This window comes from Triturus cristatus, chromosome 12 (genome assembly GCF_964204655.1).
Source record: "Triturus cristatus chromosome 12, aTriCri1.1, whole genome shotgun sequence".
In the NCBI taxonomy this organism is placed as follows: Eukaryota; Metazoa; Chordata; class Amphibia; order Caudata; family Salamandridae; genus Triturus; species Triturus cristatus.
Genome location: NC_140595.1, coordinates 583,243,785 through 583,262,687, shown reverse-complemented (window position 1 = coordinate 583,262,687; position 18,903 = coordinate 583,243,785). Strand labels below are relative to the sequence as shown.

Sequence of the window (18,903 nt, the reverse complement as noted above, 5' to 3'; positions counted from 1 at the left end):
TCACTCTTATGAAGGATACAAAAAGACACACACGTATACATGCACATATGCCTATACAAAGGTACACATACACTGCACCATTCTGAGTTTCGGACCACTGACTGGAGCGCGGTGCTCAAATTATGCATGCCTTCGCTTATTCTGAAGGATATAAACTTACAATGTGTGCTATTTGCTCACATTGTCTGCGGCAACCTTTTACACACATCTGAATGAGGGCATAATTTGCACCAATGTTGAACTCCTGACTTGGAAGGTAACCGAGTATGCAACCAAATTGGTATTAGTGCAGGGAGCAGATTTAGAACCATGAAAGATTCAAATTGACCATAGCACTCACTCAAGGTCAAAACAATTTTTAAAAAAGGGCAAGTTACCTCGGTTATCACATTGAAAAGTAATAAACTGCTGTTCGTATTTAAGGAAAAACATACACGCTGTTCTTTGATCCCATCTGGGACAACACAGTGAAGGCTATTACTGAGAAGCATGCACTTGAATAGCAGCTTCAGTCTGCCCATTTTGTAGGTCTGTCTTGGTAGCGCAGCTATCTGCAGGACCTGTTACCAATTCTAAAAAATAGAGTGTGCTTGGCTGTACCCAAAGGAGTATTACTCTCTCAGCATAAGCCTTTGGTTGTTAGATGTATCATTACACTTCCTATACAGTGCTAGAATCACCATGCATGAGGGACTATTTCAAATCTCAAAAATACTCTAAATTGTCACATATTACATTTTTCATCTCATAGATGCATTGTACACAGAAAAATTCGATTTTAGGTCTTGCTGACCGACAGCTTTTAGCTGTCTGTTGTCTATGACCTATTGTGAACAATTCCATCACTAAGACCAACTTCCACAACTGCATGAAGAATGTTGCAGAGTCAATAAAGGAAAACTGTTTGAAACTCAACAAGACTGAAGTGCTGATCTTTGACAACCACGCCTCCCTCTGGAATGACACCCAGTGGCCCACCAAACTCTGACCCACTCCCACACCAAAAGACCATGCCCGAAACCTCAGCATCATCCTGGACAGGAAACTCCCCATGGAACATAAGATCAATGCAGTCTCCTCCACCTGCTTCCACAGTCCCCGAAGAGTCTTCAAATGGCTCCCGATCAGCATGAGAAAAACTGTCACGCCAGCCTTAATCACCAGCTGGCTGGACTATGGCAACACACTGTATGCAGGAACCACCACCTAACTCATGAGTAGGCTCCAGACGATACAGAACTCAGCAGCCAGACAGATCCTCAACCTGCCCAACCGTACTTTCATCTCTCAACACCTGAGGAACCTCCACTGGCTCCCCATCGAGGAAAAAGGCCAATTTAAGTTACTGACATACACCTACAAAGCCAGGCACGACCAAGGACAAGCACACATGAACCACCACCTGAACTTCCACCATCCATCCAGAACCTTAGCTCCACCTCCCCCACCCTGTACCTGCGTATCCAACATAGCCACAGCGGAGGCCGCTCCCTCTCCCATTTCACCTCAAGTCCTGGAACGCCCTCTCCCTCCACCTCAGAACATCACTCTCGCTGACAGACTTCAGGAAGAGACTTAAGACCTGGCTTTTCAACTAAGCCCAGCAACCCAGCGCCTGGATACCCCCACGGATGATAAGCTGCGCTTTATAAGTACTGATTGATACCAATATTTGCAGTGTGCTTTGGGCTAGCTTGCTTCTTACCACTGGTTGGCTTTCTTGTCTTTCACAATTGCTTGCTTCTTATTCAATTTCCTTACACTTCTTGATTTTGTCCCTCCCCTTCAGCATGGCTTCTTTAGCATCCTTTTAATTAGATCACTTGTATAACAACATTTTCTTTTTTTCTTTGAGCACTTCATGGTAGTGCATTTGTTTGCCTGCTTTTTCTCCAAATGCTGCTTCCACCCTCAAATCCCTGTGAACTCTGTTTTCCACAACCCTCCCACGTTATTTGAAAATGCACCTCCGCATGTATATTTTTCAAGGTTTGACTAAAGAGCAGACCTTATCTGATTTGTTTTCTTTTATCTCCTGCCATCCACATTTTACACGAAAGCCCAGGCTTTAGCACACAAAAGCAGCATTGGTGGCGTTGAAGAAGAGGCGGGCGGCTGTACTCACTCGCCCTGCATCTGAAGCATAAGGTTTACTTAGGGTGACAGCATGAGATGTCATTTCTCCCAGAGGGCCCTAGACTTGCTCCCTGGGCCACTGCAGAGACCACATTGCCTGAGCATTAGTTAGACTTCACAGAAAGTAATTGGCCAGCACTTTAAAGTCTGAGATTTCCTCAGAAACTTGTTATTTTCTTTTAATTACCTTGTGTTACTTTTAAGCTGGATCACGTGTAACTGTTTTCTAAATTCTGTTCCATGTTTCCACCATGCAATTTGAAAAATAACCCATGTTGTTTTTAAAGATTGACAATTTTGAATTCAGTGTTCTGTTTCACGATACCTTAAGACATGGGTACTCACAAACATTTTCCCAAGGGCCACAAAGTAAGATCTGTGGATGCCAGAGGACCGCATTGATGCCAGCACGGTGGCACTGGGGCTTTTTGTTATGCTGTATCTGAGTCACAATGCCTCTACTCCGCCCTGGGATAAGTCTTTTATGCTTGCTATCACTACCTTGGGCGAGGCAAGTGTAAAAAGGAAGTAACTTAATTATTGAATTGGAATTAAATAGAAGTGCACACTGTGAAAACGTAAAACATTGGATTAATCATGGCTTCCCTACTTGACCAAATCGTGTGATTATGGGCAATTGTCTAATTTCACTTTGCCTCCTTTTTCTTCATTTTGACATTTAAGAGCAACTTTAAATAAATATGGGCAAGTTATACACTGTATAGATTTTTCTCTTGTGTTTGATTTATTAAACTATAATGTTGTCCATCTATAATAACAAACCAGACCACCCAGAGGGTTCCAGCGATAACTGACTTGCCTCATAGTGGGTGGAGGCATGACTGTTTCTATGTTCATTTTGAAACCTCCACTTAAAAAAAAAAATCATCTCGAAGCACTGATATAATCTAATGTACTAAGGTGAAATGCGTGTTAATTAAATATACTTTTTAAAATTTTGAAAAGACTTTCTATTTATGCGTTTGTTGAAAAATGACTTAAAAATGAATTTGTTCCTAAAGTTAAATGGTGCAGGATATCTCTATTTGGTTCTTTTATTTTATTTCAGTTAGTGTAAATAAATGATTGCCTGTTTAATTAACATCTTTATGAATGTTAGTGCACTCAACAGCCCAGTGCGGTTGTACAGCTGGTGACCATAAGTGAAGGTCAGAAAGGTCGCATGCAGCCCTGGGCCCGCACTTTAAGAATCGTCTTAAGATATGCGTTTGCTTTTACTTCAGTATTTTAAAATATTTTGTATTCCTTTACTTTTAAAACAGGGTTTTACAAACAAGCCTTTGCAAAGCTAGAACTCACATTATACAGTTGAACCCTAATGGCTTTGCCAGTGCTTGTTATGTTTTGTTTTTCACGGCTGCAGGCTTATTTATTTCTTTACTCTGTTGTCAAAAAGGAGTCTAGATCACTTAGCTTTGCCAATGCTTGTTTTGCATGTTCCTTGAAAACAAGACAACCTTGCAAAAAAGCAGTCAATACGGGCAAAACAATTTTCCAGGATGAAAAATCTTTGCCATCCTGATCTGATATATATGTACAACAGGGGCACGTGTCCTGGTTTCTCCATCGTCTGTCACTGCAGATTCCAGTAAACATAGCATGTCTCTGTTATCAAAGAGGGTCAGCTGAACCCATAGGGAAGCAAAGTTTCATGTGTTCTGGTGCAAAATTAGTTAGGAGCTCCTAGCAGAAAGAAATTTGCTTAGAACAGATGATACTGTGTGTAAATGTTGCACTCAATATATAAGTAGCTCCTAAGTAGATTAGCGCTGTTAAATAAGTCATTTTGTTCCCCTAGGTCAAAGCAGAATTGTAGTCCTACTTCTGTGTTTGTGGAATGTCACGGTTTTTTGTTTTAAAAATCTGGTTACCTTAAAATACGTGCTGTACAAACGCTCATCATGTGACCTACCTGTCCAGTGTCCAACATAGCCTTGAGCCCTCCCTTGCAGTGCGGAGCCCCTTTTGAGAGAGGCTCAGTTTATTTAGCTCCTCCTGAACTCCTCTGATGATGGCCCTCTTTGGTGTGTATCCTGTTCAGCAGTGGCATTGATGGTGTATGTTTCTGTTTTTTCTTCATCAGGCAGAGGCTCCCCAGGAACCTGAAGCAGGACCAAGTGATGTTGGATTTACCGATGATATAAATAAACGTGGTCCTGGCAGTGGAGGCGGGGGTGGAGGGGGCTTCACGCACACGCCTTTCTCCTACCCCACCACTCAAAAACAGGTGTGTTGGAGTTGCCTTTATTTAATTTTTCCTCCACCCTAGAGGTGTGCAAGCTAGCAAATCCATAGGGAGAGCCGATTAATTAGTTGCGTTTTTTTGCAGATTTATATTGCGCAAACTCGACCTGAAGGCATTGGAGCGCTTTACATGAGCACCAGTTACGTTACACAAGGACACATTCGGGTTTTTTTGGTAGGCAAGGGGATATTAAGTGATTTGCCCAGAATCACAGGATGTGGAGTCAACCCCGAGGCTCGACCCTTGGTTTCCCAGCTCCAAAGTCGGCTGTCTAGCTGTGAGACCACAACCTCTACCTGTACATTTTTTTGTGTAGTACCACACCATCTGGTTCATTGGGGAAGCGAAGATTTGAACCCAGGTTGTCCGGGTACACATTCTGATATTAAAACACATGATAAATCTTCTCGCTGACTTTTACCACCAACGGTCAAAGCTTCCTGGTCAGTGACCTAAATTACCACACTATGGGCCTCATGTAGGTAGCATACAAGTTACCACTTCTTAAATACCGAACGTTACCGAATCGGTATTTAAGAAGTGGTAACTTGTATGTAGGTAATCATTTGGGAAATATTACCGAATCGGTAAAATTCGGTAATTACCGAATCGGTATTTACCGATTCGGTAATGAGGCATACCTTCCCATTGATGGGAAGGTATGCCTCATTACCGAATCGGTAAATACCGATTCGGTAATGGGGGAACACATGCAAGGGTGGCAGGTTGTCACATTGACACCCTGTTGCACCCCTGATTCGGCCATGTGTGCACATGTGGCCCACATACAAGCCCTAAGGGCATGTATGTCTGCCACATTGCACACTTCTAAGCGCTTTAAAATGCTTAAACACATCCATTCATTATTTACCACCAACTATTAGTTGGTGGTAAATACCGACTCCTAAAAACACCCACCTACATCTCATTTCTGTATTCGGAATTTACCGAATCGGTAAAATTACCGATTCGGTAATTTTACCGATTCGGTAAATTACCGAATACAGAAATGAGCCCCCTACATCTCAAAAGCCAAAATACCGGTCGGTAACGGTATAATTACCGAAAATCGGCCGTTACCGACCGGTATTTGGCTACCTACATGAGGCCCAATGTTCTATATTGAAGTGTGACACACTAATTCAGCCTGACGCAATACATCTATATAAAGCCTTTCTTGGAAATAAATGTTAATTGTAATGACAGGCAGGAGACTATTTCTGTGTTAATTCATCTGTATTCGTCTGACTCAACAATAAGTTGAGAGAGAGCGGTCCAGGGGCTCAATGATGGTAATTACACTGATTAACAAAGAGGTTTCGGACTTCCTGCAGATTTGAAGTGAGAAGACGTGTGAGCTAAGCTCGGCTGCAGACACACAGCTGGAAGGCACCCTTTTTTAGATGTCATGCCCACAACTGCCCTATGTTTAGAAACTGCTTTTTTGGGGGAGTGGGGGGGGTAGTGTTTGGAATGTTTGGCTTGTTTCTCTTGTGTCTAGGAAGTTTCGTATTTAAGCGCCGAGCCAGAGACCGGCTCAAGCTTTGCTCCACTTGCCCACCTATACGTAGCTCTGCTGCATCTAAATGGGGTTAGCATGATTCACACAGAACGATGGAGGGATTACAGTAGAAAAATATGGAAGCTGTTGCATAAGTAAAAGTAGAGGAAAAAGGGATACAGACAAACTGTTGAGACGTGGGGTTTGTTGAGGTGAAGGTGGCAAAGATGTGTTCGAGCAGTTTTCTGAGTGAAAGGTTTGGTTGAGTTTCCAGTTGGTGAGTTCCAAAGTTTGGTTGCAGTACCAGTAAATTATCCATGCGAGAAAAGTTTTGAAATTCGTGATTTCGGAAGCAATTAGTTTTTATTTTTTAGTTTTTTTTTAATTAAAGTAATGACTGGTATGTTAAGCAGCAATATACTATCGTGTTCACTCTAAAAAAACAAAGCAGAGGTTGGAATGTTCAGGATAATGGTCATGAATAAAACGTCTAACTAGGCGATACAATTATATACTGAATTTCCATCAAAGCATTGCAAGTCGTAAGATCACGAACAATAATGAACTCCCCTATATCCCCACCACAATGACACCCAACAGTGGAGAGATACTACCACGTCAAAAGAACATCCTATAGCCCATTTCACAGAGAATTTGCAGTCCTCTCCAGGTATCCATGGGATTCAATGAGTCTTATTTCTAGCTTTTGAAATTGTGCGTCTAAACCTTGAATGGGGAATCAGAGCCCTTTACAGGTAATGGGATAAACATAAGGTAACCTGTTGCAACTGTATGTTACAAGTATATATATGACACACATTTCAACACGATAGGAAACCTAATCAGTAGAGTTGATGATAACCCGGTCCCAGCACAAAAAAAGAGCAAAATGATGTGTGACACAGATGAAGAAATGCAACGATTTGGAAAATACAGCAGACCGATCGGAGAGTGGCGCATGATGAAGGGTACTAAAGAAAAAATCAACTATTCTTGGCCAGGTGTTATTTTGAGATGGAGTTGAACAGTTGGATTGAAGGATCAGATGTTTTGTGAGCAGGAATCGTGTTCCCTGTTCTGGGAAATGTGGGTTCTTGAGGTGTTAGATGGAATATGCCTGAATTCAAGTTTCTCTGTGAAGTGTGAGGGACCAATTCAATACCTACGGTGTTAGCCTTCTCTCATTTTACACAAGCCTGCCCATCCAGGGGGATTATTCATTCTACTTACTGAATTAGAATACAGAGACACACACCACACAGGAGCAAGTTACATCAAGGTGAAAACGCTAAATCAATGTGATCATGTCTTGGAGTGGAAAATGGGATAGGTAGGCTAATCTCAGAATGATGGATGAGATTGTGGAGCTGCAATAAATAGCAAAGATGATGTGATTACTTAAAGCGGTACGATGGATGAGATTTAAATCTTGGTGCAATGGGATTAATTTATTCAAGGACTCAGTAGCTAATACTGGTAGAGTCATACCCAGTCAAATTTGGCAGTATGTTAAAACCGGTAAACCTGTTCATTTGAGGGGAGGGTTGCGATTAGTATAGCACTAATATGAAATATAGTAAACTGATGCGTTTTGGAGATGATCTTGAAATACAGACGTTAACATTAATGATCAGATTTGCAGCTGCAACAGTGCAGGATGTGGATTGTGCTTTTATGTTGTTTTGGTGATTTACATGTGCAAGATTGACATTGGGAAGTATTTTATATTTTCTAAAGGTTTCACATAGTGATGTCCCTGGTGAATGGAGTTATTCCCAAAATGCATAGGGCTTGAAACACCTCACCATGCCATGCCTGAAAAATGTATGATATATACAACATTGTATAGCTATAATGTATGGAATTTAAGGAGGAAACTGAGTCAGGGGTTATTATGCTGTTTAAGTCAGTGCTGCTTGGAAGAGAGATTAACAACGTCTCCCAAAATAATGAGGTTCAATGAAAAGAGAAATGTGGTGGACAGCCTTGTAGGTGAGACATGCTGTTGTGTAAATTGAGCAGGATTCGAGAAGGAGGCAATGGATGGATTCAAGAAGGAGAAATCCAGGCTCATTACTGGTGTTGATCAGCCACAGAGTCGTTGACTGTTCATACCCGAGCCTGACATGCTTGGAAAAGTGAGTGGTGATTAAAACTTTCCTGTATTAAATCTGAGATATCGCAACAGCTTGGACAGTTGATTTTAAGTCTTGGTTTGCAATGAAGGCTTGGACTCTGTAAAGCCGTTTCAATTAATATCTAGCATTCTTGGTGATTTAGTTGATGGAAATCGAGATTTGGAATTTGTCCAGTGTGAAGCCAAGCAATTTGTCTCTCTTCATAATCTTTGTGAAAATGTTAAGCACCTTACGTTTATCAGCTCAATTGTGAGGCGCTTCCTATGGTGTTGAGGCGGGAAAGGAAGAATTCATTCTTGTGAAGATCGATTTCCAGCTTATTCGGAGGCATCCACGAGTCAATAGCACTAAAGCAAGATGTGAGTGAGTCAATGCTAATGGTGCCTTCAGTCTGAAGACAGAACTGTGTATTGTTGGCATATTGATGGGAGTATGGGACATGGGCAGTATCTTATGGGTTCTGTGGTTGTGTACAATCTAATAGTTTTCTGGTAGTAGGTGATCATTGAGTAGCTTAGATGTAGGAATGAACTAGATTTCAGTGAGCATGAGTCTGATATAGAAGATGTACATTTTGTAAGGGCCTGCCAAATCCAATGTTTACTTGTCAGGGGGAAGTGCTTAATTTAGTATGATTGATGGCAGTTTCATTGCGATGACAGGCAGTTTTAGCATTTCCTCTATTCTTCTTCCGTCTAAAAAGTATGCTAGAGATGGAAGATGTAATATTGCTTTTAAAGTAAGGTCTGTGATCTATGTGGCTGTGAGATTGTGCCTAGTTGATAAGTTGAAAGTGGTCACTGGGGCAACTCGGAACGGGGGACAGAAATGGTATCCCTGCATTCTGAGGTCAAAGTCAAACTCTGCTCTGGAAGGAGTATAAGTTGTGTTCATTGTGAAAGCAGGAGGTTGTTGGAGAGGAATTTAAAGGAAGGAATAAGTGTCTTATTTCTGACCAAGAATGAGTTCTGTAGAGCAGTTTTGATTTTCAGGATAAGTTACATTTTTAGCTAAGGGCCAATATCTAACTTTTGAGGGTTATAGGGATCATATTAAATAAGGCACATCAGATGTTGTCTTATGTTGTTAGCTGAAGGATTGCATGGGAATTCTAGCCTTTCAAAGATGAATTATCAGATTCAGAGCTTATTATGTTATCTGGGGGGTTGCAGAACTTTGGCTGGTGTCAAGGGGATGGTGACTGTCAAGGTAAGAGGGGAAATTGAATTGGTGTAGTTAAAAGAAGGAGCAGAGCTAGGATGAAGAGAGAACATATTTTCTTAAGAGGGTGTTTCAAGGGTGATAGGGTGAAGTTTATCAGATGCAGAGGTTCTCTAAAGAGAGATCTGGACAGCATGAGATTGTTTCCTCATGTGTAGGAGAGTTGGGTATAGATTCTATGGGGTTAGAGCAATCTGGTAAGTGAGTAGTAATAGTAATGAACACCTACATTATTTGGGTTAGTGAGAGGGAAACTAAAATGGAATAAATATTTTTCTTTGGGATTCTATTATGTTATCATTATCATAGATGCTTATGTGCAGGTCACTTTTTTGATGTTGGTAACAGAGACAGAATCTTCGCTCCTGTGTCTTGGATGACCCTCAGAAGTTTACCCATGTTAGGAGGTGCTTATATATCCGACAACACATTTTAAATTGCATGCGCGCCACAAGTGGAAGATTCTGCAAGTCAGTCGTGCAAAACAGGGAAGATATGATAACATTTTGTCTTGGAGGAAACCAGAAGGGTCATGGCGTGAAGAATAAGTTTGACAAGTGTGAGAGAGGACATGGGAACACCAGCCAGCCACGACAGAAATACCAACATCCTGTGAGGATCTGGTTAGATTACCCTTCTTTAGGTCCTATGTGGCCGTATTTGTGTACCAAAGGAGACTACAGGCACGGCATGCTATCAGTAAAAAATGGAGCATTTGCTGCAAATAAACTCCTTGAAGAAATGGGAAAATAATTTGATTACTTCCCCCATACCGCTCTCACAATGTTGTATGCTATATGTCTCCTTATACTACTGATTACTGTGAATCCTGTGCTTGTATACACCACCAATTTCAGTGTATCCTAGAATTGTTTTTCATTCTATGTACATCCTGCCCTAAAGTGATCAGGCCTTACATGCTATGGGTTTATTCCCTCCCTTTATATACTATTGGACTTTATGCTCCGCCTCTGTCATGAGGCCAAATGCAGCCTGACTTTTGTTATCACCAGAACTTGTTTATTCTCAGTTTGTATGCTTTTGGCTCCAGTATACTTTTTTACATACCCTCTATTCCTTGGTTTTCTCCACTCTTTGACTCTGTCACACATTTGTATTTTATAATCCTGTGTACCTTGATTTTCAATACCATCAGTTGTTAATGTCTTGATTTTATACTCTCAGGCTCTGTACGTTCTTTTTCTGTCCCGTGACTGTCTGCTTCTCCTGCCCCTTTTATAAAATTACATCCTGCATTTTATACAATTCTGTTTTCTTTCAACTCTATGAAGTCATTCTGTCTATTGCACTACATCCAGTATAGTCTGTTTCTACTAGGTCTCTTCCTAACGCTGCAGTAAATTGCATCAGAGATCTGTGTGCCTGGTAGTCCTGCATCAGGAGACTGTAATATTTTTCCATGTTCTAGCTTGAAAATTGAATAAGCTTTCTTCCAGTATCATCAGATTCTGTGTGCCTTCCTACTGTACACCACATGAACCATCAGACTGTTTAAACATTTCCATTTCTCTACCATTATACCCAGACGTACCTCTCATTCTACGGCATAGGACCTCAAAGACACTCCTATTCTAGACCATCTGTCTGTGCATCCCTTTCTATTGTAAACCCCCAGACCATTAAGACCTCCCAACTGTATCATCTATGTGTGGGCTTCCATTCTATACTTGCCTATCCTGAAGACCTTCCTATTTTACATCACCCTCCATGGCCATACTTCCCTTCTGTACCATCAGTGTACGGAGACCGCTCCATTCAGTGTCAGGGATAATGTATATCCTTACTCTGTTTAACATGTTCTGTTCTATGCCTTTATCTGCCATAAATCTCCACTTAAACCAACTTTCTACAGTTTAGCTTTATATGTGCATGTTTATGTTCTATTGGAACCAATATGCCCATCCTTTGCTTATAAAACTAGGCCTGGAAAGGACCCTTGAGAACATGAGAGTGGGTGAGAATGCTTCAGTGTTTGAACTTTTACTGTTTTTTTTTCCATAGGAAACTTTTAATGGTGCAGCGGTGGGGATCTATGAGTCCTGGCCTTCAACTAACCTCCTCCCACCTCAAAACAGACCTCTGCCCCAGGTCCCTGCCATACCACCAGCATATGAGCAGGTAAGGCCTTTCTGTGCCTTGTCAACAAGTTTGGGCATGAACCACGCTGAGTAGCATGAGTAAAATGTCTGGCAAAATGATTTCCATTTTATGGCTGCTCTAACCCATTTTGATGTCTTGTTTTTCTGCATCCCCTTTTCTTCCTTCCTGTGCTTGAATAGCCTGTTTAATGTGTCCAGCTTGATTAGTGAAAAATGTCCCACCATACTGTATAGACTTTTCTTTATTGGATCAAAATTGCACTTTTCCACAGTAGTTGAAGAACCTGTGAATGACATAATGTAGGACTCTGTGGGGGCACACATCATAGCTTCTACACCATGAGCATATGTTATCCAACGCCACCTGCAACATGATGCAAATCATCCTCCTGTCCATGCAGATCTCAATGCAATAGCTCTAGCAGCAGTGAGTTCTATTTCTACGGGCTGGTTACTACCAATGCATGTTATAAGGGAAACAGCAAACTTGGTGAATAAGAGCAGGAGATCTGATCCAGAGATTACATTTTTGGCCGTGGAACAACCAGAAGACCAAACTGCGAATTCTGATTTGAATAGATTGTGAATACTTTACAAGGGTGTTGATGCCTGTGTACATCTTCGGGAATGCGGAATCAGTGCTCACTTTCCGGAGTCCACAGAGCATGACATCTAAACTTGTGCTTGCATTCTTACAGTGTAAGAGCTACTGCTGAACTTGTGTTAGACTTACTGGTGGTGACAAATTCTGCACCCATCTCTTAGCAGACACAAGCCTTTCTACAGTTACGTGGGGATGAGAGAGAATTGGTCCATCACTGGGTACAGGTGAACTAGAAAGTCTCACTCCACTCCTGTCTGCAGCTGAGTAATTCCCTCATGCATGCATCCCCGCACATGAACATGAAAGGGGCAGTATTATCTGTGGCATTGCTAATTCTCCACAGATGATGTCTGAATGGCCACGAAGGCAGCCGACTGCTTTCGATTGTGTAAACTAGATGAGGGGCCTTGGTGAGTCTGTCCTTACTACTATATTATCTTCTTCCAGATTGATAATTGACATTTAATTGCCTAATGATTGCATTTATTTGTACACAGTAGTACATTTTTATTAGTGTGGTGTGTTTTGTATAAATATTAATTTGTGTTTGCTTGACTTGATGTCATTCATGGTGAACATATTGTATTTTTTATTTACTCTAAATGGCTTTTGGTGAGCCATTGGCTGGAAGCATTGTCAATCAAAACCTGACTCCGCTCACCGTAGCATTTATGTTGCATAATTTTTCTGTTGGCTGTTTGGTTGTGTGTCACTATTTTACATTTTAAATATACCGTCCATTGTCACAAAATCAATTTTTTATCTCATCATGCCATTGTGTCTATACAAGTAAATCCTTTTTTACTTGATATGCCCTACTACTGGCATTTTTTAATTGTTTTTTTTCTGTGCATGAAACCAAGCATCAAAACTGTTGGCCTCGCCAATGCTTCTTTTATCTAACATCACTTAATGCACTTGTGGTCTTTCTTAGCGTCGTAAATACTATATGTTAGTAAATGGTCAACGTTGAGATTAATGTTTTTGTTATTAAGACCATTCTCTGCCCACCTGTCCCATTCTGTTCCAGCACAAAGGTCTCTTGTAGTTTAATTACACTGGTGTGCTACAAAGAACAATTTGGCAGCATCTCCTAACCAAAGCATACACCACCACACACGACACAATACTCCAACAGAATGAAGCGGATAGAGGGCCAGTACAGAGGGCGATGAAGGTTTCCACGGTAGTCGGCCTACAGCATTTTTAGACAGTGGGACTCCCAAAAGTGCATCACTCTATCTCCGGAAGGCAAAGACTCTGGTTCATCTACCTAAGCACAAACGGGTCCCCACCACAAGCCAAGCCATGGGTTTTTTATGAGATGTTTCCAGTCATGCAGAGATTCCAGAACAGAACACTATAGCGCCTCTGGGGATCCGTTCATTGAAACCAGAAGTCCTTAGTCTCAGCTGCAGGGCTGAAACCTGCACTGGACGAAGGAACATAACCACTGATGTTCTGTTACCTGCACTATGTCTGCGTCTGTATACGAACATGCTCCAACACGGGAATTCACTTAAGATTTGCTCATCTGTATTGGACTGTTTGAAACAAATAGCATTCAGAAGGTAAACCAGGTAAGGCGGGAATAGACCAATGCAAGATTTTGTAGAACAGATGCCAGAGGTTGAGCAGTGGAGCACAGCAGTAATTGGGCTTTGCTGGGGGTGGGACTGGGGTGTCAAACTTAGGACCTTATTTTGAGTTTGGCGAATGGGATACTCCATCAAAACATACACGATATTCCCGTGCACCGTATTGCAAGTGCCATAGGCTATAATGCATGTGTAATACAGAGGCCTGGACACATGCCATGTTTGGGACAGAGAATTCCATCTGTCAAACTCTATCTGCTAAATTGTAAATAAGGTTACGTGTGGAGCAGGAGGAACACTACAGCAGCTAGGAGATAAGGAGCCAGCCTAAAGCACAAACTAGTTTATAGATCTCAAGAGGGTTTTACACAGTGACTAATACATGGAGCGATGGCGTTACGTTAAAAAACAAAAAAAGCATAGTTGTCCATTATTATAAATAAGGAACAGTGGACTACCGGAGAGACCGAAGCCTTTCCACAGGTGAGGTCAGCAGGTTTTTCCCCGCCATGAAAAATTTTGGGAATATAAAGAGGGCTCGACATTCTTTTTTTCATTACACCCATTTAAAAAAAAAATACTCTGTATAAAGTTGAAGGTTTTAGTATAGCTCATGAAATTGTGCAGTATCCTAAGGAATGATGAAGTCCTCAAGAGCAGTGTTCCACTGCAGAGCGAAATGCACTTGTCCTCAATGGTGTAGATACTGAAAGCATAGCAGAAAAATGTTTTTACTACAAGAGAAATAGTGTTGATGTGACGCGATTGCTGCATTCTGCTTTCACAGGAGTAGGACTGCACGCCCACACACACACACACTTGACCCCTCACTTGCAAGAGAAGTCAAAGCACTTGGGCTCTAGAGCAAATGGGGCAATGTTTCAGCAGTTCATGTTCATGCAGCAAGTGTCTTCTTAGAGGAAGTGTATGTGGGCTCATGCTGCAGAAGGGCTTTCTTAGAAGATGGGGCGCCTCTTGGTTTGTCTGTTTCGTAGGCGTGCTCTTCCACCAAGGAGTTTAGTAACATCTATTCTCTTTCAGATTGATGTTACTCCTCCTGTTAAACCGGTTCCTCCTGGTCCAGTGGCAGGTGAGTACACGGGTAACTTAGAATCGAGGGAGCATGAAACTGGACGTAGCTGAGTTCATGGTGACTTCGTAGATAAAGCAGGTGGGGTGACGATGATGCAGGGCACGCATGCAACAATGCACCTAGACACCTGGGGTCAACACAGTTGCGGCAGGGCTGACTAGACATACATACATAGACATACATGCTCAAATAGAGTACGGTGAGATCATCACGACTGAGCTGAATTCTGGAGGATAGGCACTGAGTGGGCGGGGCCGATTCTGGGGTTTAGGCGTGGGTGGGTCCGGCCTAGTTTGTTTAGCTGGTGCAATGTTACATTGACCATAATAGGGTTGCTGTGGAGCGACAGCCATTAAATAAATATGTATTGTTAATCTAGTAATCTCTGGTGCACCAGAACTGAACTTGATGAAGCTGTGTTAGTTGGGGATAGACCTAGCCGAATAACATTGACCTGGTTTCAGCGTCATTAAGACTAGTGCGCAGCTGATGGTTTTTGTTTGGGCCCTGCAATGACTCTGTATTACTTTTTGTCTTTCTCAGCTCCTAGAAACAAACTTAAGCCACCGGCGAAGTCCAAGCCTGACCCTTCAGATAACTACGACAACATAACACTGCCATCTGTGCCAGTTACTCCACCATCTGTTTCTGACATCAGTCCAACAGGGCCGAGTGATATGGATTTTGAGGATCTTGCGCGAAGACTAGAAAGTCTGAAAAAGAAATCATAAATTGGCAAGGGCTTCCTCTCCAAGCTGGCCCACGCATTTGTACTTCCTGCAACATCTGACTAATAACCACGTGCATTCACTTGCCACTTGGGCTGTTCGGACGTGAACCCCCATGCAAACTGCGCCAACCTACCGTTTCTACCTACTCTAGTCTGTCTGGGCAGGATATGAACTTTCTAACTATGCTGTGCTAACAAGCCCCACCTGACTCCGCTATTAGGATATGTTTCCTATCAGAGGCATTTTAATGTTGTTCTTCTTCAGTATTCTTGTTGGGGGTGCACTGCTTGGCTTGTCTGGGTGGTGAATCTGAACTCTTGTGGAGTCCACTCCATGAAGCGCTGCTCTGCTCCTCGCGACGCAGCTCTGCTTATGGCCTGCTCTGCCTGTTCCAGTTGGAGGTACACTGGTGTATACTTCCTGGCTTGACTGCTCTCGTGCACTTCTGTCAGCAGGTCTGACATCTGCTTCCTGTCTTGACTGCCCCAGTGCACATCTAACTCAGCTGTGCTGACGTGTATTATTTCTGAAGGCTGTTCTGACGTCGACATCCTCAAGCAGCTGTGCTGTCACTTCTTGTGTAGGATGTTCCTATGTTCATGTATGTTAAGTGTAGGGGTTACCCCTTAACCCCACAAGAACCGGGGCCAATTGAAATACAGTATGTCAAAAAATGGTCTCAATTGAAATGGGGATGAATATTACTATTTATGTTGCTATGGGACAGGCCGCATGGTGTATTCCTACCTACTGTTTTGTAATATCTTTAAAGGTTCACCATTTACTAACCGTGTCTGTTTAAATAGATTCATTAATATCCTAAAAAATTTAATCAGATTCTTTTTGCACAAATTCATCAAAGTGTATAGTTAGAGAGCATGTGCGCAGTCATTATGCAATATATATAGAGACACTTCTTTGTCTGGTCAATAGTCCTTGTTTTCTCTTTTAAAGCTCAACGCCTACAAGTCCGATGTTTGGGAATTGCAAAAATGAGGCGATTTCCTATTGATGAATACGTTCTGTTTTTCTCGTTTTGTGTGTACTTGATCTCAATCATGGACAGTCTTTTCTTTCCAAGATCCTCAGACGTTGCAGTCTTTGGATAGGTTACAGGGCTCCTCGGGGCATTTCATCAGGCTGTTGTGTGCGTATCACGCTAGACACCAAATCGCTACTTTGGCTCCCATCAAAGTGTTTGTGTATAAGCATCTTCCAACATATCAGGAATATGCATTTTTAGTTTTTATTTTGTACTTGTTGGAGGATCCATCATGTATGCTTACTAGGCAGGGGCTTTGCAGGTCTTTCTACAACATCTCGAATACTTTGGAGACCCACAGTGGAGGTTATCTGTCCTTGCGATTCTTACAAAGATCAGAACCCCACTAATCGAACGGACTCACTGACAGTAGGACTCGGTGTGATAAATACTCCCCGTAGTAAAGAAAGAACAAAGTGTGCTATGCTGATGTGTACCTCCAGTGTGGTCTTCTCTAGAGTGCACTTTCTGTTAGGGCTCGTTTCCTTACTCTACTGCCTTGATGTGTACTCGGTGTCACTCTGATGAGCTCTTTGTGATTTGTCTTATTTTCTTGTCTTAAAGAATTAATGATTTTCTGTAAATCGTTTCTTCAGAAAATAAATGTAATAAAGAAGTTCAATTCACTGCATTTAACTACGCTTCCTATCAATATATAGTATAACATTCTCTCCAAAAGTCGTGTTGCATCCTTTTCCACCCTGCTTGTGTACAGATATCCCCGTACAGCTGCATGTTTGGAATCTGCTGTGGTGTTTGGGACATGCTGGTATCATGTTTTCCAGTGCTCCATTATTGTATCTCAGCTTGCACCCTTTGACTCTGGTTGGGTTTATGAACAGCAGTAACCTGACTTAATATCTGGGTTAATTTCCGTGCTGCAGAGTTGTCTTGTAACCTTCAATTTTCAGATTTCAGAACCAGTCAGGGAAAATTGAGCGTTCATCCTGAGGCTAGTACAAGTGGATAATGTGAGTACCACCGGTTTGGAAATACTAAAACATGTTCGGAAAGATCACAACGATTTAATTGTGTTGCTGCCTTGCAAGGCATAAAAGGTGCCAGAGAGGACTAGGAGACATTGTGGTTTCTAGAACATGAGCGGTCTATGGCGAGTGATGGTTTGCTCATACGGAACTCTGAAGTAGCGACAAGTGTCACAAGATTCATAGAGCTTAACTTAACCGTAGGATTGAGTCAAAGGTGAACATCACCACGATAGCCTGCAACCTCCCGCTGAGCAGGCATCAACACTTGGCCCTTTGAAAGGCATTGGTCCTGCTTTCTCCATGCAGAGGCCTAGATGGACAGAGAGAGAGGGAAAGCATAGGAACCTTGAAATATATTTTCCCGTCAAGAGAAATGTACGATGTTTGTATTGGACAACCCTTGGACAAACGTTGTGGTGTTAATACTGTACCACTCTTAGGGTGCAGAAGGGCAGAGATAGTGTAGGCATGCTCCGTAAAGTTGTTCAGATTAGCCTAGGTGTTTGTGGTCATGAAAGGAATTCACTCTGAATTGGATTTCAGATGAATGCTCAGAAGTTGCACTTAAGATGTTTTGCTGCTCCACATCTGTGTATGATGCCTCTCTGAAGCTTGTGACCCCTCTTGTAGAGTGCCAGCCATTTTCTTTTTAGATGTGAAGTGAGCCTAGAGGAGGTTCTATGCGTCCCCATGTCACGAGAACCGGTGTGTAGTGGTGCTCTTATCCATTGTGCTACGAGAGAGACGGCTACTGAGCGTCCTGTACAGACTGCCCCTAAACCAGGAATGCATCCTAGTAGCCTACTGGGCTAATACTGCTTCTTGGCCCTTGTGCTCCCAAAACTCAAAACATTGCCCTTTTTATCTTTCAGTGGGACCTTTGGCAGGGCCAAATCTTCCTGCCAGGTTAAGCCACCCAACCAAGGTAAAAGTGATAAGAACTTAGTGGAACCTAGTGCACAGTTGGGCATGTCAGAAACTATGAGGTTTTAATTTTAATGAGGTCAAAGAGCTAGGCATCTATGGCAGCGACCCAGTGTCCCACCTTGCCGTTCAGCGCCATATTTATATAAGGCCTTGGCAGAGAGTTTAAAAACTACGGGGTTGTTTTGATACTGATCAGCTCAGGAATTATTTCTGTACATTTGTGAACATATTGGCAGACGTTGGCTGCCTATATGTACTTTAATGTGTTTCCCATACAGGCCCGTAATGAGTAGAACCGCATTTGCGTGTAGTACAAATGTGGACAGCACATCGCTGCCCATGTGCCCACAAATGCACAGTTAACATTTCATGACACGGACTGACAGGTGAAAGCGGGGCATAGCATAACCGACCTCCCACGGGTTGCGCTGTAGGGGCTGTAAGGGGAACAGGGAGCAGTGTAGCCTTGGAAATATTCACAGCTTGTTGTTCTTCCGCATTGCCACCTGCTGGGACAGGAACAATGGCATCAAATGA

General features: G+C 42.3%; 1 protein-coding gene across 1 annotated transcript in view; it reads left to right on the top strand.

Annotated features, from left to right (window-relative positions):
* LOC146776314 (IST1 homolog) overlaps positions 1 to 17,086 on the top strand; it is a 159,104-nt gene extending 142,018 nt beyond the window's left edge. The window contains exons 7-10 of the mRNA XM_085639972.1: positions 4,241 to 4,384; positions 11,285 to 11,401; positions 14,626 to 14,674; positions 15,221 to 17,086. Of these exons, the coding sequence (XP_085496098.1) occupies positions 4,241 to 4,384; positions 11,285 to 11,401; positions 14,626 to 14,674; positions 15,221 to 15,408 (498 nt within the window). The 3' untranslated portion in view covers positions 15,409 to 17,086. The remainder of the gene's footprint in view (positions 1 to 4,240; positions 4,385 to 11,284; positions 11,402 to 14,625; positions 14,675 to 15,220) is intronic.
* Positions 17,087 to 18,903: the final 1,817 nt, after the last annotated feature.